Source organism: Amphiprion ocellaris, chromosome 13, assembly GCF_022539595.1.
Source record: "Amphiprion ocellaris isolate individual 3 ecotype Okinawa chromosome 13, ASM2253959v1, whole genome shotgun sequence".
NCBI classification, from domain to species: domain Eukaryota; kingdom Metazoa; phylum Chordata; class Actinopteri; family Pomacentridae; genus Amphiprion; species Amphiprion ocellaris.
Window position 1 is genome coordinate 12,894,242 of NC_072778.1, and position 23,945 is coordinate 12,918,186.

A 23,945-nucleotide genomic window follows, 5' to 3' on the forward strand; every position below is an offset into this window, starting at 1 on the left:
GATATGAAAAAAAAAAAAACTTTTTGAAAATTTTTAAAAATTTCAAATAAAATTCTATTAATGTGCTAAGTTCAAGTTGGAGAAGTTACAGTTAAGTTTTAAAGAATTTCTAGCACTACATAGAAACAGTTAAAGGAAAACCTCTTCAGGAAAAGGTTTGAAACATGCCCAGCGCTTAAAAACATCCCATTTTTTTCTGCGTTCTGCACTGTGATGCTGTGCAGCAAATACAATAATTTAGTATTTATTGTGTTATTAGGGGATTCTGAATCAGGGGCGAAACCTCCTCCTTGTGCTGCATCTGGTTCTCAAATGTTTCTGTCTTTTTTTCTCAAACTCTCTTCTGTTCTGTAGCAGTGCTACAGCTGTTACATAAATGAGGGGAAACAAAAGCGGATCTATGCCGAATGATTGCGTCACAGTAAACCATCGTGGCATGTGAAAACACTAAACATAGCATTTTTCCGTATGGAAGAGCTATGTGTGAATTCCAGCAGCCAGCACCTTCCACGCGTATTTGATGTAGAAAGGGCTTTACTCTAGTGAATGTAGTGTACCTTTGGTATTCCAGCAAGCTGACTGAATCAGTGTGGAGTGTCAGAGGCTGGTAACGCCTCAGGGGGCTGATTGGACCATTATTGATGGACAAGAAAAAAAAGGTCTGCTTTCTCACTTTAGTCAATCAAGTAAATGGCCCCCTGGGTGGCAGGTCTGGGGTACCTAATGGCCTCATCAGGGAGGAGGCTGATGATGGGAATGAGCCGCAAGGAGAAGGGCCCAGGCTGACCCACCTTCACCTTTCACCTTGAGGACTCCACTACAACCTCGAGTCCGGTCAAGGACACCCAAATCTCCTGGGAGCCAGCCTGATCACATATATTCAGCATTCTGAACTGGCACTGTGGTATCACAAGGACATTATTGAAATGTGGATCCATGTCACAATACTATGGTTTAGTTTGAAAAATATGTGAGCAAATGACGTTATGGGGACGTTTTTAACCATATGTTTTCAAATCGCAGTAATATCTTTAAAAAAATGGGCATGATAATTAACAATACAGAGGAAGAGACTGTTATTATAATTAATTTTGGTATATCCAAAAATCCATCTGCTGGATGACCAGAAAGTAAATAAATATCGCATCTCTTGGGTTTTATTCCTGCCCTACCAAGGGAAAACACATTTACCGGCCCTCCTTAATAATTAAGGACCACATGGCAATGATGCGTGCTCCATTTAAGTTGAACAGAACATGCTGTCTATCAGGTACTTGACTGGCTAACAGGAAGTCATCCAGCCAACATCAGATTGACCTTGTGTACAAAATATAGCAATTTCTACAGCTGAAATTATTGTTACAGTTACTGACACCATTATAAACTTCATGTCCTCATCAGATTGAGGCATGATGAGCATCAATGTTCCCAGAACTTATTGTCAGCAGTGGCCTTGACTGCTTTTATATCTAAACACTGCATTTACTTTACTTGTATCTTTATTGTGATTCAGTATAATATACAGTTTTATCAGCACCTGTGCAATGTGTTTGTCCTTTGCTGCCGCACCATCTGCAGAAGTTAAATTGAACAATCAAGGGCCGACAATTCTGCTGTTAATGTGAAGCTGCTGTATTCCCATCACCACTGCTTCTGTTCTTACTAAATTATTGTTTTATTTATTTATTCACTTCTGATGCAGATATTTAAGCAGGGACTTGTTTACTTGTAATATATCTTGCCACTCTAAATTCATACGTATAATAATGTATTGTGCTAACTAGTGAGGGATTTCAAATAATGCCACCTCAAGGCAATTTATGCCATGAGAGATTGAATGATATTTCTGTTTAGATTTTGCTTTCAACAACACACTAATGAAGCATTGTTTTTCCATCTACTTCAAATGAACAGATTTGTTTGAAGTGGTAACATTTATGCACACTCCATTCAGCCGCCTCGTTAAAACATAATGGGATAAGACACATTGTAAGTGGCTGCTGTAAAAAGAAAAAAATAGTATGAGGCATTTTATATGGGTAGTTTTAAAAAAAAGCAAGATCTGAAGTAAAACTTAAGGTAGCGTAAGCTCTTTGTGGAGAACATTCCTAAGCTCAAGAGCACTGACAGTGAAGGTCCTTTCACTTTTAGCACAAACTTTAAAATGGCCAGGACAAGTGATGGACTAAGATTAAAATGGTTTTGGACTTTGACATAGACGAGCTCATTGCAGCCTGTGCCCTCGCACTCCTCAGCCCTTGGCACAGTTCTCACGATACCTCAAAGCTGCATGACTGAAATTCTTGATGTAAAATAGTGAGAAACTTAACATCAGCACCTCAGGTTTTATGTGGATTCAGTGTGTCCTCGCGGAGGCCCTCCACAGGATGTGTTACTCCTACCAATGACGACTTGTTTAGTTTTAGCATAAACTGTTTGAAATACAGTAAATTAACTCCTGCTTTACAAACTAATGTCCTTATAATTTATCTGAGTTTGTTTTTCATACAGTGCCAGACATTTCATTTAAATTCTACATATTCAGTTAAATGTACAAGTTTGGTGAGAGAAAGTGGAGAGTTTCGTTCATGAATGAGTGACTATGCATGCTCTGTAGACTCTGACCAGTTTTATTATGTCAGGATTATTCACCTCACAATGCTAATACGCTTCCAGTTTCATCAGATAATTGTAATGGCTGCCCTATTGTGTGTAGCCACATGGCCTCTCCATTTACACCCACTGCACCTAATGAAACCCCAGAATACCTATCCTCTTCCCCTGCATGGCCACAAGATTAACTCAGGTTAAAGATCCCTCGCTAAATTATTAGAACATGTTGTCAGTGAGAATATACTCAGTCTAGAGATACAACATAAACTCTGCCACTGTACCACACCATTTACAATTATAGTGCAGGGAAACGTCCTGTTTTTCAACACTCACAACTAAAATATTTCTTTTTTTTTTTTTTTTTGCCTCTCCCCCTGTCTTTATTACATATTACTAATATTAGTCAGCAGATGGAATCAGTATGCCAGAGATGCACTTTTTTTGTGCAGTAATGATAGTTTGGGGTGTAGCAATAAACAATTAAAATTTAAAATCCATGAAATTAAATTGTAGTTAAACAACGTGAGAAAATGATTGATCCTCGTCGAATGAAAGCGTGTGTGTATTTTTGAGTTGGTGTGTGACGGTGCGCCTCTGACTGCTTATAATTGTCTCAGTTCGCCATTGCCTGAATGCGTGTGCGTGAGCGAGTGCTCACATGCATACATGTGTGGGTATGTCCAACTGCAGACTGTTTACAGCACAGATATTATCAGTATGAGTACACAGAGGTGGGTTGTGCTAATTAGCTTTCCCAGCATGCTATTCGAACAGCATGGCAATCACGGTGGGGAATGAATATGGAACAAGTTTTCTATGCACTGATGTGAAGAATCCCAGCTTCAGTGTATGAACACAGACACACACACACAGACACACACACACAGACACACACATACATCCACGTACTTGGCAAAGGCAGTGCACTGCTTTCGTTCAAACTTTCCTGCCTCACTGCTTTATTCTCAGGGGTGTAGTGTCATTATGTGTGTCTGTGTACTGCATGTGAATATTGGTGTGTGTGTTTATCTGTTTTTATATAGCTATCAGTAATTGGTTATGGCCATTTGTAAGGTCTTATATTTTTTAGTAATTTTATTAATTTTTTTTATAAACCTCACACACTTTCTAAGAATTGAGATGTTGCGTTCAGCTTGTTAAGGACTGATTTCCACTGTTGAATGTATAACATCAGAGAAGCCTTTCTGGATTTTTTTTGGGCTGACTCCATCTTAAGCAGACATTCTATATGCTAGGTTCAGTTTGAAAGATAGCACTAGCAAAGCATCTAAGAGGAACATTACTGCTCCATAAACAAAAAAGGATGCGCACTTCCATCGCTGCAGTTGTTTCTTTTTGGAAGTAGCATACTAGGTGTTATATTTATACTGTAGCAGTCTTCACTGAGGTATCATTTTCTAAATTTTGAGATAATATAGCTAACATGTTGTTTTTTTTTCTCAGAAACAAAACTGTGATTAAACATGAAGAAAATGGGTGCAAAATTGTGAGTTAATCACTATATACATTATTTTTTCTCTCTGTTTAGCTCCGAGACACTAAATCCATCAGTCAGAATACAACACTTCTTCATTTCCTGGCTGACAAGTGTGAAGAGAATCACCCAGAGATTTTGAGGTTTCCAGATGAACTGGAGCATGTGGAGGATGCCAGCAGAGGTATGTCTTTCTAACTGTGTCTCAAGGCTGTCCAGCCACTGCCATAGCACCCAGTCTGGTTCTACTAATAGTGTCTGGGGAAGGCTGACGTCTTCACCGTGCTGCTACTAGAAGATAAATCTAAACTGTGACTTATTTATTATAGGACATTTTACCACTTTTAACTCCTTATTTATCCATTCCTTCCCTTGATGACAGCCAGCACTCTTTCTTTGTGACAGGAATAGAGTTGTTTGTCTGACCACACTGTCTTTCAGCCTGTCAATAAACTAATTCCACTTTAATTCTATTCTCAAGCATTTGGTGGAATCCCTGCAGGCTTATTTACTTTGTTAGTCTCGTAATTGGTTATTTAATCTAATTCAACTAATTATGCACTTGAGTGAGGCTGCCAGCCATTGTGTAAGTGGACTGAATAGTCTTCACGCTTTGTATATATTAAGATGTCTATATGCGCACATTTTGAATTATATCAACTTTGTCATTTCACGGAAATGAATTATTGAAGCAGAAGCCCGTTAATTGACTGAGACCGGTAAATAAATGCCTCTTTCAAAAACCCTCAGGAAGTATTTAAGGAGTGGGGATGCAAAAAAACAGTCTACTCTGGGCACACCACACTTACACCACATAGTGTTGCTCTATTGATCATCACATGCAATTAAATTGGATTAAGTAGAAGACTTTGGTTTTACATGCTGAGACACTTGAGGTGCTGACTTGACTACAGGTGTCGAATTCATTCCTCAGAATTGCTTTTTTTTTTTGGTATGCTTATATTCCTGGTGCTGTCAGTAAGACTATGTAAAAACTAACAGGCCAAATTATATAAAACTTGTCAAAGAGATGGAACATGGGTATGGGAAGAACCCATTAAAATTTGGTGAAGATCAATATTACTCACTGTGGAGCTGTGAGTGAGGGTACTAGTATCATATATTTTAGTGTCCGTAGTACGTTGAAGCTGCGAAATTTCTGCTGATGACCATCGACAAATCTATTTTTTAATTTTTTTTTTTGCCTCCACACTGGTGACTGACTTGTTGGGAGACATCAGTTCTTACATCTGTCCCATTCTTGTGAAGAAAGTGATATATCAGGGACATCTTGATTTTTTTTTTTTTCTTGTTGTTGTTGCTTGCGCTGATTGAACTGATTTTGAACTGATAAATGTGATGCTTGAAGGTCAACTTCAGTGTGACCTCACAGACCCATTTTTGGTAATAATTCAAGAACTCATGCACTAATTATGACAAAGTTTTACACAAATGTCTCATAGGAGAAAATGATAAAGTGATGGCATTTCATATCATAAAAGGTCAAAGATGTGACACTGTGACATTGTAATGTTCCAGAAAAAAAAATATACGCTCATGGCCTTTATTTAACACCATAACTCAGGAACAGAGGGTAGGGTTGTAACCATGTCACTTCGTGTCAGATACTGATTTCATTGACACTAATCTCAGGTGTCCACCTTGAAACTGTGGCGTTTGTAGACATCATAGATAGTTTGCAGCTTCTTTGCAGCAACATTCATATCTAAATCATTGCCTATTGTCATGGCTACAACATCATGTTCTTTCAAAATCTGCTTGTTCTTTTCTTTCATTACATTCAGGTCTGGACAGACATGGATGTAAACATAGTGATTAGAGAGCATTTGCTTCTGTTTCTTTGGGGAAATTTTATTACCTCTAGAATCGTGGCATATTCCTGAATTGTTTTCTCCGATCTCAAAATCCTTGACAAGCTCTCGGTCTCCTTTCAGGTAAACTGGCTGATAAAAAAAGGTGTTTAGCGCTGCTGTTTCACCTTAATACACTGAATGCATTGTGCACTCTTAACAAGAAGTCAAGAACTACTTATGCATAATAGACTCCTCTGATAGCTAATGTTTACATAGTTTTCCTTAACCTCCTCTTCTTTTGTCCCATAGTTTCTGACATTGCATTTCTCACAGTAGGTTCTGATGGAATAATTTTCCTTATGCTTAGTACTTAATGAATTTTCATGTTAACGTAAATGCTATTCTTGAAAATGATTTCTTGATATAATGACACACTGTGTGGTTTGTTGAAATGGCTTCATGGTAAAAAAAATATATATATATATACACTATCAGTAATGTTAATCGTCAGTATTACACCAACACATTGAAAGTACATCAAACCATCATAACTAACATTATGCATAAAGCAGAGCAGTTGACTCTGAGTAGTAAATCTGACATGAACAAAGCTGTGTAAAGGCTGTCACCCAGGCATGGCATTTCTGATTGCAGAGGTGTGAGGAGGAGGGGCTGACTTGAAAGTATGCTGGCAGTGATGTGGGCGATTCAAATGTAATCAAATAGCCATCTACAGTGGCTGAAAGTTGTACAATTAATATAGCTCATTGATAAGTGCAATCAGGACAGGATAATTTTCTGAGAAAATTGTAATTTTCAACTGCCTTGATTGGCTCCTTCCTTCAGAACTCCTTCAGTGTCCAATTTCTGTGGGAAAAAAAAAGCATTGCCACTGTGCTCTTGCCAAGATCTTTATGGTTTTCATTCCACTACCACTATTCAAAACTGTGCACATTTGTTTCCTACCATCCTACAGTAATTTACAATTCATCTTACTTTTAGTGATTCTATAAATAATTATATAAAGACTGCTTTGTTACCAGTATCCTTCAGCAGCATGTAGTGATAATGATTACCGCTTTTTAGTGCTTTTGGTTCAAGGTAGTACATACGATATCTGTTTATTCAAATATTTTCATACTCCATTGACAATGATTTCCTTCATATCTGAACTCTGAAGAAAAAAAATCTCATTACAAAAAGGAATTCTGTTCATTCCACTTTATTTTATTGACTCTGGTATGAACGGTTATGCATAAATCCTGCAATAGTATTTGAGGCATCACTTATTGATTTATTTTCTTTTAAAATTCTAAGTTACCCAAAAACAGACTGTGTATTTTGCCACATCAGAAATCCACGTGTTCAAATACTATCTTGTGAGCAGAGCAGGGTGAGGACACTAAAGGAAGCTTTAGGGCACCAATAACTAAGACAAGTCCAGCACATGAAGATGTTCCCTGAGGAGACACTCCCTTCCTCCTAGGATTCAGTTATTATCAAAGCCTACCTGGATCAAGGTCAGTTTTAATTAAAATTCTCATGATTATGTAAGAGGGCAGAGGCAGCAATCTGCAAATGATCCAGATAGGACCTGGACAATGCACTGTCATCACATGGCTTTAATGAAGTATGAGCATAATATAATTGTGTATGATATATTCATAATAAACTATCATGTTTTGGTGCTAATTAAGCTTGTAGCAGCTCAGCTTGTTCCTACATCCACATGATGATGTTTAGGTTTAATTAAAACAGTGAGTGAAAAAAGCATGGAAATGAAATTTGCTTGTTTTAAAATAAAACAGTGTTTTCCTAATAGCATAATTGAAAATACAGTTTAGTTGCATAGTAATGTAATTTTGTAGCTACAGGGTTGTGTATAGTCATAAGATCAAGAAATGAAAACTTGTTTTATATATGGTGACAATACTTCATTATTATTATTATTTTATTATTATTATTTTTAATAATATCAACATGCTATAAATTCCGTGGATCTGTTGTACTTTAATACAATGTAATATATGACAGTATGGACAAAGTGCCCAATTAATTCTATTAATTACTTCTCTTTCTTAGAGTTGGTGTTATTTTTGCCATATTTGTTGGTTTATTATTTTTTGTTATATCAATGCACTATGCACATTGTCCGTGTGTATAGGTCAATACAAATCCAGACCAACAGGCAATTCTAAAACTTCTCTATCTATATAACTTGTACCCAAAACAGCCCAGCATGTTTAGATGGCTGGGCATCAGTTTCTGCCTTTGTGGGGGTGTATAGCCTCGGAGTAGTTTCTTATTCTATGAAAAACAGAAGCCAGAACTATCAAAATGTATTCCCTTTAAAACCATGTAAAATTGTCCATGTATATCTCGCATGGCTTCAGTGAATTTCAGTGCTTTAAATGCAGAAATCTTGGGCCATAAAGGATTTTTTTAAAAATCAGAGTTAAGGTAATTTAAAATATATTCACATGTGGCTCAATTATGTGTTTTTATAATGTCAAAATGAACTGCTCTCTGCTTCACAACTGTGTTTTTCAGAATGTGTGGTTTGTCGGTCTCACTCTTAGCTTTTTCCTCCTAAAGCAATGACTGAAGAATGCTGGTTAAAACCATTATAGCCTGAAGAAGAGCCACAGTTAAAGATCTTTCCGGTATTTTTCACTAGACACCCGCAGTAGCACTTTTCTTCAGACTGTGAAGATTTACTAAAGAGACACTACACTCTTTCAAGATTCAAAATCTTTTTTATAGCAGTAGAGCTTGTTGAGAGATGTATGAAATATATCGCAATCTTTAACCTTGATACAGACTTCTGTGTCAAGGTTAGTCTTGACATCAGTGCAGGCAGTTTTTTATATCAGTGTTCAGATAACAAATGGAAAAATCAGAAACAGTGTTTATCGTTCAGAAAAGAAGATGTTCTTTAATGAGAATATGAGAATAAAAGGTACAATTTTTAGTATAGTGCTGATTGAATGAGGTTATTGATAAGTAGTCAAAACGTGCCACCTGATGAAACCATGGTTGTGCTTATCATAGCTCTCAAAGATGCCAAAAACTATGTTTGTGAAAGATTGTCTTTTGAATAATGGCCTTTTGTAAAACATCAAAGATTCTTCTGCAAATTTCACCCACTGTCACCCTGTTTTATTGGTTGGTTTGTATTTAAACTACTACCGTATGTCATTGTGAGCTCCCTGTCTGCCTGAGTACGAGGTTGGTAGCCTTCCCTGTCACCATGTCATCTCGGCTCTCTACTAATAAATCACTTTGAGGGGTGAAGTATTTGAAGGAGGTCTTGGTAGCTCAAACATACTCAGGCCTCCTTATTGTAAATGCTCTTTTTTCTTATTCCCTTCCCCCCAAAATATCACTGCTCACCACCAGTAGCCCTGGGTCACCATTTCAGCTGAAGTTTTCAAAGATATTCAGTACTGGGTGATAGTTTTTGGCACTTTTGATGTTCCACAACATTTGACTTGGGTGGTTATTTCATATCACTGATGCTAGCGTGTGAATAGGGGACATCTTATTTAGGATCCTGCACAAACATTAATTTTACAAATACTGAAATACTCCAATGAGATATGTGTATGTTGTGCAAGAAAATGACCAACTGCTTTTCAGATTTAAATAAATACATAAAGTCTAGGTGCAGAGCAGAATTAAACATCTTTACCAAATGTGTGCTAATGAGCATAATAAGTAGGTTGAACCACAGTCATAAACTGAAACTGACGGATGGTTATACTAGATGTGGTTACTAAAGAAGTGAAAGTTTGATGACAAGAAGCCATTTTCCAATGTTTTTCTGTCTGCCTATAACAACACAAGAACTAGGGTACTGAAAAATCTAACAGAGCTCTGGACTGGTGGGTCCGACTTTGGAATAATTCTCACAGACGACAATTTGTTGAAATGCTAATGAGCACTACAAGGATGTTTGTAAGAATGGTGAAGGTTTCTTGTATGTTTGGAGTTGTATTTCTGCAAATAATTTGGAAGTGTGGCCATTATCAGTGATCTGCAGAATGCTAAAAAGCACAGACAGATTCTTATCTGTAAGGGAGGTTAGAGTCATAAAGAACTACGCTACGCTCAGCACACAAGGACTCATGGTTTGGTTGCATATTGTTTGAAGGTAACTGATCAATCTAAAACTAACCATGCATTATGTTTGAAATCATTTTCAGTCCCTGATTACAGCCTAAAGTCTGTACAGTGCTATATATCCTTAATTTTCAGTAATTATTTCACAGGATATTTACAGAGGAGTAACCGGATTTCCGCAATTCTGGTTAATGTTACCACAGAGATTTTTTTTTTTTTTTTAAATCATCAGTGTGCCATACAATCCTGATCTCACTGTATTATTTATTTATTTATTTTTATTTTAATTTACCCTTAAATTGGCTCAGGTTAAATGTTGCTGCTGGCACTTTTTTAACAAACTGGTGTGAGACATTCCAGATGGGATTCACTGCTAGTTTCTTGGCATTATTGAAGCTCATTAAGTTTAGTTGATGCAATATACTGATTGCTTGTTTTTCCCTTATTTTAGTCCTTCATTCAGCAATTATTGTAATGTAACGTTCTCATGCGGTATGCTTTCAAATATTTTCATTATTTAAGGATGGCTTTGTTTCATACACTACTGGTAAAAAGTTTTATAACACCTCAATTTTTCCAATTTTTTATTGGAATTTATGCCTGTTATTGTCTCATTGTACTCTGAAATGAAAACATAGAGAAAAAAACAAACAAATGAAGTTAAAATAAACCGGAAAATAAACCTTAACTTTTTTTTTTTAAACCTCTGGCAGTTCACCTTACCTTTGTATCCAAGCTATTCATTGAACTTGAACTGCTTGAATTTCAAGAAAAAATACTGGAAAAATTGGAGCATTCTAGTGTATACTTAAATGGTTTGCTCAAAGAATGGTGGTCTTGTCACTGAGATTCCAATGGATTTCTGTATTTAATTAGTTTCTACCATGACACACCTGCGTTTTCTACCAAACCTTAGCTTAGAGTAACATAAAACAACCTCAATACAGAGCATATTTAACAGAGCACGCACAAATAACAAATACTGACATAAGTAACTCCTCTACACAACCTACTTTGCTTTACTTTCTTCAGCTTTTCTGTGGTCACCATCATCCTTTCTTATATAACAAGCCTGTCAGAAATTTTAAATATGATTTAACCTTTTTTTTTTAGTTGACCATTTAGTTTTTTAATAAAGGTCTCAACATCGCATTAACATCTAAATGACTCCAGACAGTTAAATTATTTGTTTGTGTGTCATTTGTGAAAGTAAATAAATAACTGAAAGCTTACTTAATTCTTTAGCTATGACGGTTGCACATGAGATTACAAAATTATGATAGCTTGGGAAATGTTTTCAAACAAATAATTTGGTGATTAATAAGGCCCTGACATAATATGCTTTTGTTTAAATTCTTTTGCAATAATCACTTTGCAGATACTCATAAATATTCACTCTCACTGACTCAGTTCTAACACCTATATTATATTTTTACTGCCTTTGACATACTTGAGACCGAGACAATTATATCTTCATTGAACTTCCTCTGCCAAGGGAACAGGCCAGCAGCTGCAGACACAATCACAGACATAAGCTGGAGAGCTACAGCGTGATGTTACTGTGCATGCATGCATATGTGTGTTTGTGGTAGGGTTTCATACTAGCTCTTGTTTGCTGCCTGTAGTGTGGATCGAGATGTGATGCGAAGTGATGATTAAATTTTGTTGAATTGTGAAATTTCGGCAGCTACGCTCATAATTCAGCTGCTGAATGCACACAGGGGAATCATTGAGTGTTCTGCATGGTAGAGAGGCATCCTGTTTGCATCTTCCTTATTCTTTTAAGATGATGTGCCACTGAGTTGGTCTCTAGTCACTGAACACTGTGTGCTATACACATTGTGTACTGGATATACCTTAATTCATAAATGTACGATTAGACATTGAAACTATAATCATTTGAAATGTAGTCACAGAGTCTACTATTTTCATACCCCTGACCTCATCTTAATAGTTGTGGCGAAGCCTCGAAAAAAGTCTCAATGGCCAATTTGCTTTGTTAAATTCTCCCCCAGAGATGAACATGTGGGGCCTGACAATGGGAACTAAGTCTGTGTGGTGATTCCACTCAATCAGTGGTGCACTGACAATCTGTCTTGACAATCCAGGAAAAGAGGAAATATGACACAAATGTTCTCATAAATCTATTTAGTATAAGGCATAGCCAAGGGCAAAGTACTTTGGAGCCTGTGAGAGGGAAAATGGAGAATGAGCGAAGAAAAAAAAAAGATGAACTCTGAGGATATTAATACCGCTGTGAATATATCTATTATCCACATTCATTTCAAGGCGCTGCAGCATAATAAAGCAGTGCCCATTTCCCATTTAAACTCCGAGCAGTACTTGGCTCTGTATTACGTAGACAAAATGCCTTTCTGGATGGGGTCGGACACAGAGAGGATCATTTGTCTTTTTATTTCACTGGAGTTGCATGGAATCATGGAGTTGAGAAGATATTCCCTCATACCAGTCCAGTATAGGGGGTTATCTTACTGGAGTCAGTGGCAGAAGCTTGAGGAATGTGAAGAATTTACATTATTCAAGCCAGAGAGTGCTGCTGCAGTAGACACACAAATGTTCCTGCCAAAGAGATAGGCTTGTCTTTGTACAAAAACTCAAGATTTACTCATGTCACTTTTTTCCTGGTGACCCTCATTGTGTTGTATTTCACTGATATTTCAGACATTGATCAGAATGAGTACAGCTACTGTCATTACTATTTTGGTAAAACTGAGAAACCCATAAAAACAGGATGTACTGTACTTTCAGCACTATTGTGGAGTTGATTTCTAATCAGCAAGACATATCACATCAAAAGTGTTGTCTCTATGGCAACAAAGAACCATATAGACCCACATTACAAAAAGAAATTGAGAGGAAAATCAGCTGAAAGTTTTACAGCAAAGGGGACGCTATGATGTATTTTATTCTAACTATGGAGTGTGATAATTGAATTTAAATGGAATTACAAATCTGACATTTGATTTCATTTTATTCCGTAGCAGCCGTACTAGTTTTTTTTTTCTAAATAGAAACATAAATCATATTAGGAACCTTTCACACTGGAGAAATAAATGTGATCAATGTCAGTATCTAATGTAGCTCTTTTTGGAGCACTATAATGTACGATGTAGGTTGGTATGGACTTCTTTATCATTTTAATTAATTTTAAAATCTATGGTACTTTTTTTAGTTTTCTTTTTTTCTTTTGTGCAATGGAACATCTTTAAAAACAAAGAAAATAAGGCTTATACTGAAGTGAAAAACTGCTTAGAGACCTACATAGAATTACTGATGCCACTGTCGTGAAATGCTTCTCTGCCTGTCAGAAAACTGAGGCATTACCATGTTGCTTTGTGTCTGTCTCTTTCTGTTTGAAATGACTAAGTAGCTCATAAAATGTATAATTTAGTATGCTCCTGTGTACACAATACGGCAATGGCCTATTTACCTGGCTCCGTGGCTTCATCCATTGCCAGGTCTTTCTCGCTTGTGGGCAACAGCACTACTGATGAGGCTTTCTCCAATTATAGGTGACACTCCTCTGAGGAAGTAGGCTGCAATATCACCTGTGTCCCCTGACCAGTGTTCCCTCTCTACAGTAGCAAGCATCTTGTTTCAATTTTGATGTATTTCTGCTCCTTCCTCATTTCAATCATGGTTTCCCTCCATGAATTAGCACCTTTCACTACTGCTGTGCTAACAAATGTGCTTGTAGTGGGAATGCCTATGAAGCTATGACCAGCAAACACCACAGCCGTCCAAACCCCCGCAAACAAAATAATAACTAAACACAAGAGAAAAATAATAATAATATTAGTAATAATCCATTTCACACTCAGTTAAATTTCCCTTCTTAGATTTGTAGTCAAACCTTTCCATGCTCGCTTTGAAGTAATTGAATGACAATCTGACTTAGGTGCATATTAATATTCTCAATGGGAATTCCATTTGCCTTTTAATCATGGGAGTTAATAGGGTGTGGTATAGGGCTCATGGGAGTGCAGCATTTCAACTTTATTGTAATTTATAAAGTGGGAAATTGCAAGTAGGTGAATATAAAGGAACATTTTTATCATCTTTTGTTACACATCTAGTTAGAGCACTATAAACGAGCCCGCTGGCAGCGATTTCTAGTAGCTTTGGAAATGTGTCCACAAGATCATGCCATTAGGAGGCTTCCAGCAGCAGCCTGAAGCTGGTCACGACTATGGAGATGTTGAACAAGGCAAAAACCTGATCCCAGAGGGTACATAACTACAGACCCTGATGGAGATTCACCTACCAGCAGTACATTGACCCAGAGTACACACCTAAGACAACAGTGGAGTAGCTTTGTCTCTGTGTACTTGTGAGTCCGAGCCAAAGCCTGGATTTAAACCCCTTTGAAAATTTGCAGAGAAACATTGAAGATTCTGGCTCACAGATGCTGTCCATCCAATCTGACTGAGATTAAGAGGGCCTGCAAGGAAGAAACAGAGAAAAAGTCTTAATCCAGGCTGGCAAGGTTGGTAGAAACACAGTATACCCAAGATGACTTGAAGTTACAGTCACAATTTTTTAAACTTCCACAAAAATACAAAACAATCTATCCCTATTTTCGAAGCAATACAAATTAGCCAAGTCAGTCAGATGGTTCCACTAATGTACAGTATTTCTTATCAAACATAATAAAGTGTTTGATGTCACAATTTGACTGTTTTTCCTCCAAGTTTAAAACTCCAAAGTATTTAAAATATTTAAAATCGCTATCAAATGTTAAATCAGTAGGACTGGCCAAGATTCACACAAACTATGCACTCATTTTGAAAACGTAGATAAAGCTAATGGATGGCACATGGATTGTTTAGGACAACAACATCTAAACACTGACATCAATAATTTGACAGGTCCTTGTTAGAATGCAATGCACATAGATGCACCATCTGCTGTGTCCGCTGTCCATTTTGTTGTATTTGGGATTTCAAACTGTTGGTTAAATCATAAAAATTTTAAGAGGTGTTGATGAGTGTGGGTTTGTTTACATTTGAGGGCCTGCTTGTGCTAAATCTACACCTTTCTCTCCATCATTTGGTTACTTGCAGTGCCTAAGCACTGAGCAAACTCTCCTCTGTGTTTAAGAACTCATCATTTATACATCAAAGGCATTTGGCAAAGGGTGCTTGTATTATTGAAGCTGCAGTCTTCAGTAATACACAAATAATGACAGCCTTGGGAGTCCTGAGACTCAGAGTTCCAGCTGATTTGCCTGGACTTTTTGTGCGCTGCTGCACGTACATATTTAGTAGAGTATTTTTAAATAGCAAACCGCAACCATTTCGTTATTTGCAAATTTTAACCGTTACCTGCTCACTAACCTCATTTTGTTTGAGATAAAAAAGAAATTCACACAATGGCTGGCACACGAGAAGAACCCAAAGTTTCTACAGCATAGCGAAATTTAGATTGTCATATTTAACTGCTTTGCATGCCTGTTAGTATCACACAAAGTACACTTGACCAGTAGTCATCTTAATGCCACCACTGTGGCTAGAAATGGAAACAATTTTCTCACTAGATGCTTAAGGTATACTCATCCCTGGACCCTGCAAGTAATAGAGCAGGATCAGTGCGGCCAGCAGTCTAAATGGACAGTCTGTCATGAAGAATATTAGGAACAGGAAACAGACCTGTCTAGCTCCACCAGCACAGGATGAGTGATGATCTCTAGAGAGTTCTCTTTTTTCTGTTCTCGCTTTTTTCTTTATTTTTTTCTGTACTCACTTCATGGTGGATGAGTAGTTCATTGTGAGACCAAAACAACTATTCTCTCTCTCTCCCTCTATCTCTCTCTCTTGCTCACTCACGTTCTTTTTTTTTCTTTTCTTCCTTTTTGTTCTTTCTGTCCATCTCCGTTTCCTTCCACCTCTGATTTCTTACATCACCATTTTGGCCAGCCAGTATGAATGTAGAAAGGGATAGACACATGCAGGGAGGCCAGCAGCCCTGCTTAGCATCAGGCTCCAGTCCGTGACAGCAGATTTCAATGAGAGCTGACAATGGGACCAGGAATGAGAATAATGCTTTTTGCCAGCCTAGAAATTCAGCCTGTCACAGTAGACCATTTCCCATGCTGGGAGTGTTCCATGAGCTGAGGTGAACAAGAAAGCTCCGTTTCAAATGCAACTCTGTTTTTCTACACTAACTTATAACTAGAACCAATTCACCCCTGCAGATTAAAATAATTGGAGTATTTTCAGAATTTATGAATAGCTGATCAACAAACACTTGTACCTACATAGTTAAAATGACAGTTTTTTTTTTCTCGATGGATGTTAATAAAGTGTTAATAGGCATCATTTTGCATATAATTTATATCAATTTTCATGTCTGCATTATCACTACGTTTTAAATTAAGGAACGCTGTTATTCAGAATTTTCCCATATTGCAGCACCACATCATAGAGGTAAGCACTTTCTCCCAAAGTAACCCTGCAGCTGACCCTTTACTTATTCCATAGAATCATGAACATGTAGGAGAATATTGACGTACCACTCAGACAGATAGATACGATGCTGCCGGACTCCTCAGTGATTTAGTTCTCCCCTCACTGCCTTTGCACATCATCACATTGCTTTTCATTTGCGTTAATTCAGGACATTATCATGAAGCTTGATTTACAGTATGCAACGCACATTGATAAAAGCATATAACTCTGGGTGAGGCAGAGATGATGTCATAACAATAGTTGGGAACTAAGAAGTCATTGACAGGACATTTTACTAAACATTATGAAACTTTGAAGTTGTTTTCGTGTAGGAACTGGTAATAGCGCGTCTGTCAGGCTCTTCTGATAAGTAAGATAATGATGATGATTGTTGTACAAATGAACAGGAAATTGAGTTTTCTCTGAGGTGATCCCTGCACCCTTCAGATAAGGCCCTGTTGAGACATTACAATAACAAGTGCAGGGATTTGTGATATTGACTGACTGAAAGAGCACAATCTATGGTACAATATGCCCACCATGTTCAGGATTTATGGTGTGTGCTTGGGTGACGGTTACGTGGTGACATCTATATTTAAAAGGCTAAGCTTGCCATATAGGTTGCATCTCATAGCCATTTTAGTATTAGCCCAAAGTGCTCTTCCACACGCTCCTTCTTAGTCCATTTGTAGTGTTTTTCAAACCCAGCAGAAGTGATGTGGTGATCCAGAGATGACCGGTTTCCTTTTGTCTCACCACATTAAAGCTCATGGGATGGGCCACTCACTCATGATCCAGATACAATCTGATAAATGTATATGCAGTATATTTCTTAAATTTCACATCAGTCACATCCAGTTGTTATCTCATAATAATATAATGATTCATTTTTATAGCAGAAAGGTCCACGATTGATGGTGAAAACATCAAACAAGACAGGTCAGTGTCTGTTGCTGCACTTGATAATGTTTTCATTGAAACAACTATGAAGTAACTGAATGAAAAAAAGAAATGGAAACTAATATCTCATTTGAACACATTTGGGAATTGAGTGATTAAAAACATCGTTTTAGTCTGAATCCTAAATATTGACTTTGTAAGATAGAAGTTAAATATTTAGATAACTTTTCCTTTTCGCTGTCTTGAGCGTCCAACTTTTTGCTCTTCATCATTTAGGCAGAAACTAGTTAGTGTTTTTTTTTTTTTTTCAAAGTTTCTCATCCTCTAATGGTGTTATTCTCATAAGAGCATTGACTTCCTGCATGACTAACTGCTAACAATGGCAACCGTCATTTATGCCACCTTGAAGCATGACACAATCTGTTGAAAATCACACTAGGTTTTCTGTCACATATGATAGTAAAAGGCTTCTAAACCTTCACACTGCTGTGTCATGGTTGTGTGTGTTGTTCTATATTTAAATTAAGCTATGACATTTTTAAAACCATCAGACAGCAGTTTGGAGCTCCTGCGTTGTAGGTCTGTTTGCCTTTGTTGTTCCGTGCACACAAATCATACCGTGCCATGGAGGAGAATGCACGTCAGAACAGACATGTTATTTACCCAGAAAAGCAACCGATCATTCACTGACTAGGTGGTCATTGCGGTAAAGTGCTTCTGTTTTTTTTTTCCTTCCCATTCTTTCCCACACTCTCTGCCTGTATTGACCACTGTTTGAGAAAACGTGTCTGTGGATGAAATGCTGTCATAAGAATCTGGGCAGCTTTTGCCAACCCCTGTGTGTCAGTGGGGGCGGGAATTGATTTTAGATACCAAATTGGGTAATTTTTATCATGGGCTGTCATCAGTATATAATTTAAAAGCATGGCCTGAAGCGAGCATGGCAGTGCTGCTCATTGGAGTTTTACTAGGCCCAGGGGAATAGGCTCCCCTGTGCCCCTTTCAGTTAATGCATGCCACTATGTGTGAAGATTCCACCATCACTCACGATTTATACCCCCGAGAGGAGCAAGGATATAGCAGTACATACGCATTCACTGCCTGTATTGCAACATTTATGTGGCGCTCGTAGGCTTTTGCAGGGTCTGCCAAGACTATGCTTATCTTTATCTGTCATCTTCCAGGTGTTTGTTCTCTCAGTGCCTCACATTTCTTTTTCTTGCATTTCCAGGAAATTATCCACTGATGAATTTCAAAGTAATCTCAACTTTATTGTTGTGAACTAGTGTACAAATGGCTGCACCCACAATAGTGACATGCTGTGTCTCTCAGGTATTTGCAGTGATGTGCTTCTCAGTGAGACTGAAGCAGCATTTCTGTAGCCAAAGTGTTTTGGTACATCATCCGTTTTTCTCATCTTGCCGTGTTTTGGAGTGTGGGATGAAAACAGGTACCTTTGTTTATCTTATACTTGCCAAATCCACCTTCACATCAGAAACCGCTTCCTTTGTGTAGTAAGAACCATATTGGGTTTGTTTGCCTTTATAATGTAAATCACCCTAATTTTGTCCTCGGGCTTTATGGAATGAGTTTAATTTAGCAGCCGGCCCTTTATTTCAAAAATAATTCTAACAGGTCCTGACTATGACCTTTCTCATACATGTTGATGATTTGCATTTTCCACCCTCTTTTTTTTTTTTTTACAGCTCTGTGATATGGAGTCACACTGTGTGATCCATATTCAAATATTATTTAAATCAGTTGCACCGCATTTGCATGTGAAATTGAGGATTTGAAGCCAGGTCGCCTGCATACTGATCAGAGGGACAACCTTCATTGGAGGGAGGGTTGATATCACAAATAAATGGGACAGGGTATTAATAATTGTCATGAAAGGGGTGTTCTATATTGCGCACCACCATAACAGAGTGTTTTCCTCCCATGTAATGAATCCGATATCATTCTCAACCCCTCTGGTTTCAGCTCAGGAAATGATTATGGGCTCTTCAAATAGAGAGACCCAGTCAGGGTGTCACTTTTAGGGGAAAAAAAATTAACCACAAGATGGCGGCTTGTTCACACACCGAAAATACATTTTAGATTTGCAGCCAAGGGGAAAAATACAAACATTATTGTTTAACCAAGAGTGAGGTCAGCTAGCTGTTGTGCTCTGTGAGACAACTGATGGTATATAGCAGCACAGCACTCCAACACCATATTCATTTCTGTAAATCAGACTAAAATATCACTCAAATGCATGTTTGTGATGTTGCTACATCACAGCTAGTAAGTGAGGATGCTTTCTAAAGTAATGACAAAAGCTGAACAATATTCGCTATGAGTGCTCTTTGCCTTTGAAATAACATACATTCTTCTAGTAGCACTTGCACACATATTTTTTCCTGAATTCTTGGTCGGTATGTTGTTCCAAGCATCTTGAAGAACTTGCCACAGTTCCTCTGTGGATTCAGGCTGTCTTAGTTATTCTCTCTCTTCATATAACTCCACAATGTTGAGGCTGGGGCTCTGTGGGGGCCATACCATCTGCTACAGGACCTCCTGTCCTTCTTGTCACTGAAGATGGTTCTTATGCCTCTGCATGTATGTCAATGCTGCACACTGGATGCAGTATCAGTCGAATGCCTCCCTGTATTGCATAATGGGTATGAATCTAAAAACCAGAAGCACCAGTAACTTTTACATCTACACTGATAACCTGTTTAAGCAGTCACCATGTTTGATTAGTAGTTTTAGAAGGTTATAGAAGGTGTGGCAAGCCAGCTTTACAGTGTTTCATCAGTAACTAAGTAAATAACTCACTGCAGAGTGCCCTCTGTCTCTATAAATAGTGAATGGTGTATTTTAAATAGGCAAACGGTTTGCAGAACAGACTAACCCTCACATTTGCATGATGTCATTTCAAAATGAAGAGAGATATGTAGCATACTACATCCCCAGATGGAATATTTGCAGTTTTTAAATTACCTGTGTATTTATCATGGCACATATCGAACAAAACAACAATCTAGCCAATGAAGTTCTTCTTTTCGCAGTTTCATGAAGTTTGTTTCTGGAAGCTAACGTGTTAATAGTTAATCTTTAAAATTTTTTTTATTGTAGACGTTTTGCTTGCGTTTTCAACTCTTTAGACTTGTTCCCTTCTCTGCAAACCTAAAAAGTAGGAGAAGTTGTGCTAAAAATCTCCACTCCGCTTTTGCAACTACTCTTCAACAGAAGCTAGTTAGTGGAAGCAGACTGATGTTAGTTAGCAACACTACCAGGACTGTGGAGTTGTGTACGGGTCTAAGAATTCTGAAACAAGCACTTGGCACAGTTTGTCAATCCAAAGGCAGGTTAGCATCTTGTTAGAAAATATATTCTTATTAAAAAAACAGCTGCCACTTAGTTCATGTGGGTATTATTAAAATGTTGGGGAAAAACTGCAGACTGACTTGAACGTTTTCTGACACAAATGAACTGTTGGAATTTTTCTAATATTGTTATTTTAAGTTTTGTATGTCTTTGCCTTTAATTAATTCATAAATAGTTTTGTTTCAATTAAAGCTACCAACCTACTGCTTATTTGTTCATATTTTTTCATGCATATCTCAACTTCTAAATCATCTCAGAAGTTGATGTTCATTATATCCTGCTATTGTGGCTATAATCAAAATGCCATGCCGGTGAAAATGTTCATATCGGTTTGATAGTCAACCACAATTCAGGTGTCTTGCTATCACTAGTTTTCCTCTCCTTTGCCTTGACATGGCATACCAGCTGAGACCTGCTCTTTACCGAAAGGTCTGTTTTTATTCCACCAACTGAAGCAGAGGTAAGGAGGGACAGAATCGATTGTTGCAGGCCAAATTGAACCTGTGTCGAGCTGCAGGCAGCCACGAGATAAAGCCTCTGACGCTGTCTGCTGTGTTTATCATCAGGTGGCCTTTTCTGTGTGTGCTATGCTGCGATTTTGATGTGTTAAGTCATAATAGGGGAGCCACCATTCTTTGGAGGGGCTGCCAATAAAATCGCAGACAGAGGGGATTATGTTTCATGTCAGCCCATTATTGTTTCCAGCTTCCTCTGTACATTTTTTTTTCACCTGGAGAGGGCTCTGCCTTGATTTAGCTGCTTTCTGTCTTGCTTTGCTCTGGTTCTGTTTTGTTCATATTCAAGATGCAAAGTGTTTCGCATGATGTTCTTTAAATGGTTAGCATGCCATTGCAGGCCTCAAGCCATTCTTAAGTTTCTCAGTCATTATATTGGCCAGCTTTGTTAAAGTATTTGCAGGCAGTATCATGTTTTCCCTTGATCACTCCTGCACGCCCAGCAGTACAGTGAAGCGCTTTTTATGACTGCAGAGCTACAGCCAGGAGCTGTCAATCTTCTTTTTGATCAGTTTACTCTGGTAGAAAGAGGTGTTTTGCACATCGTGTTTATCGACTGTCAGTTAGATACACCCAGTTAATCACATACAGTAGATTTAGTCCTCTGGAATAACTCAAGACACTGCAGAAAGACTGTGGACTCTGTCCTCAGCCAAACCTCCTCTATCCACCAGCAGAGATAATTTGCCACTGTCAGTGCGCTCCCGTGAATGTAAACCCTTGGAAGAGGATGCTTGGTCTGTGTTGGACATGAATATGCCCCCGCAGCAGTCTTCCCCTGCTTGTGTGACCCTTGCTTGTGGTGCAGTCTTAAGAGTCTCTGTTTCACAATAGCCTGTCCTACCAGCACCTGATGTTGTGAGCCACCACCTACTCAGTGGATTGTGCTAACTCTGTTACACCAGTTGTTATCTGGAAGGACCAGTGAAATACCGCCCATCTCTTTGCAAGACACGTGGGCAATAGCCTTGGCTAATCAGCCAGTCCATTAGCATAAAGTGACAGTAACTCTAGTTATTTTATAGGTACATTTAAAGCTTTAATCTTAGAGGTAGACAATAATGATCTCATTTTTTTTCACCTTTGGGCTCTTTTTTTTTTCAAATTTCCCTAGGCTAAACCTCCCACTGTTCTTTCAGAAATGCTTTGTGAAGAATATACACGTGAAAGAGTTACTAACTGCACCCATAAACACTATCCAGGTAGAGGCCTTATTTGATTTTGTGGATATGAAGCAGAATGGACGTTACCCATGTGCTTCAATATATGCCCTTGGTTGCCTGTTGTCTCATTTTATCTTGAAGTGTTTACCGCCTACAGTCAATAATGGAAAAATGGCACATATTTGTGACTGAAACTGAAAGAGCTCTTAAAGGGGTAGTAACAGGGTAAGTTTCTCATGTGTCCATATCTTCCCACATGAAAAGCCTGAACCCTTCAATCATGATGTTCCACACTCAGAACCTTCTACTTCAGGTCTGTCAAACTCATCATCTTCCTTGTATGGTTTTCTGAGGACACATTAATTTAGGTTGATTGTCAACCTTTTTGTTAAGTCGTTAGCCCCAAATACAGACTCCACTACTGTCTTGGCAACAGCCTTGGTCTATTTTCAACAATTTACAATCAAAATTTATGCAAAGATCTATCGCCAGGTATTTCCCATCAGCCTTTGCAAAAGTGATGGTGATATATCTTCTCTTGTTCAGACTGTCCTGAGAAGAAACACTTTAGAGGATCATTCTGTAAGAGCTGTCAAGATATGTGTGTCTGCACCTTTTACAGACACCAGCCTCTGCTGAATGATGACCCAACGGCTGCCACAATAGTATGAAATGTGCTCATGCATTTTGAACATTAGTACATTTTGATTACATTGCACAACTCTCATAGAAAGTCACATCTTGCTTCAACTTCGACCTGCTATTCACAGTTCAAATCAGACAGCACTGAGAAATGTTGTTGAAATGCATTATAAAACCAAGCAAGACAGAAAATCTACCTTAAATTAGCCTCCAGAAATGCTCTTTCTCTAGTGACTGAAATCATTTTGTAGTAATGATTCCCCCAGGATATGGTTTACAGACGTATTCCTGGCACTTTGAAGGTTGAAATTTCCTTTTCCTGGTGACCTATATTCATGGAGTTGTACTGTACATTCAGGGCAATAACAGCTTTCAGCAAAGCCTAAAGCTGTTGGTTATTACAATAGGCAGACTGGCTGCAAGCTACAAACCCCCCTAAGTAATGGCTAAATGGGAGTGCACAATGAAGCTGCCTTGGGCTACAGGATAACAGCACAAACACCCCAGTACTGTATGTCTTTTGCAGTTCTAGATCTCTCGTGCTTTTGACAGTCCTCTGGGACATAGCACCTGGAACAGTCCACTCTTAGCTGTTCCTGACAAAAAAATGCTTCTGGTAATTCCATTTTGTGTTAAAAACAACCAAACAAACAACCAAAAAAAATGTTTTTCAAGCATCTGAAGACATTAGTATGAAGCAAAGTTAGGTAATGATCCCGACACTGACAATAATAAGTAATAAAAGACGATGTCTGTATTGGTCCATAACACTGAATGCATACAGACACACTGTATCATGGGAGGACAAAGAGTCTGAGCTTTATTATTTTCATCAGTAGTCC

The 23,945-nt window shown here is 38.0% G+C and overlaps 1 protein-coding gene across 6 annotated transcripts in view; it reads left to right on the forward strand.

The window, feature by feature from the left end:
* The window catches only part of diaph2 (diaphanous-related formin 2), a 373,465-nt gene that overhangs the window by 226,640 nt on the left and 122,880 nt on the right, over positions 1–23,945 (forward strand). For all 6 annotated transcript variants that reach the window (XM_055016416.1, XM_055016421.1, XM_055016420.1 and 3 more), the window contains one exon: positions 4,163–4,292. In XM_055016416.1, coding sequence (XP_054872391.1) covers positions 4,163–4,292 — 130 coding nt within the window. The remainder of the gene's footprint in view (positions 1–4,162; positions 4,293–23,945) is intronic.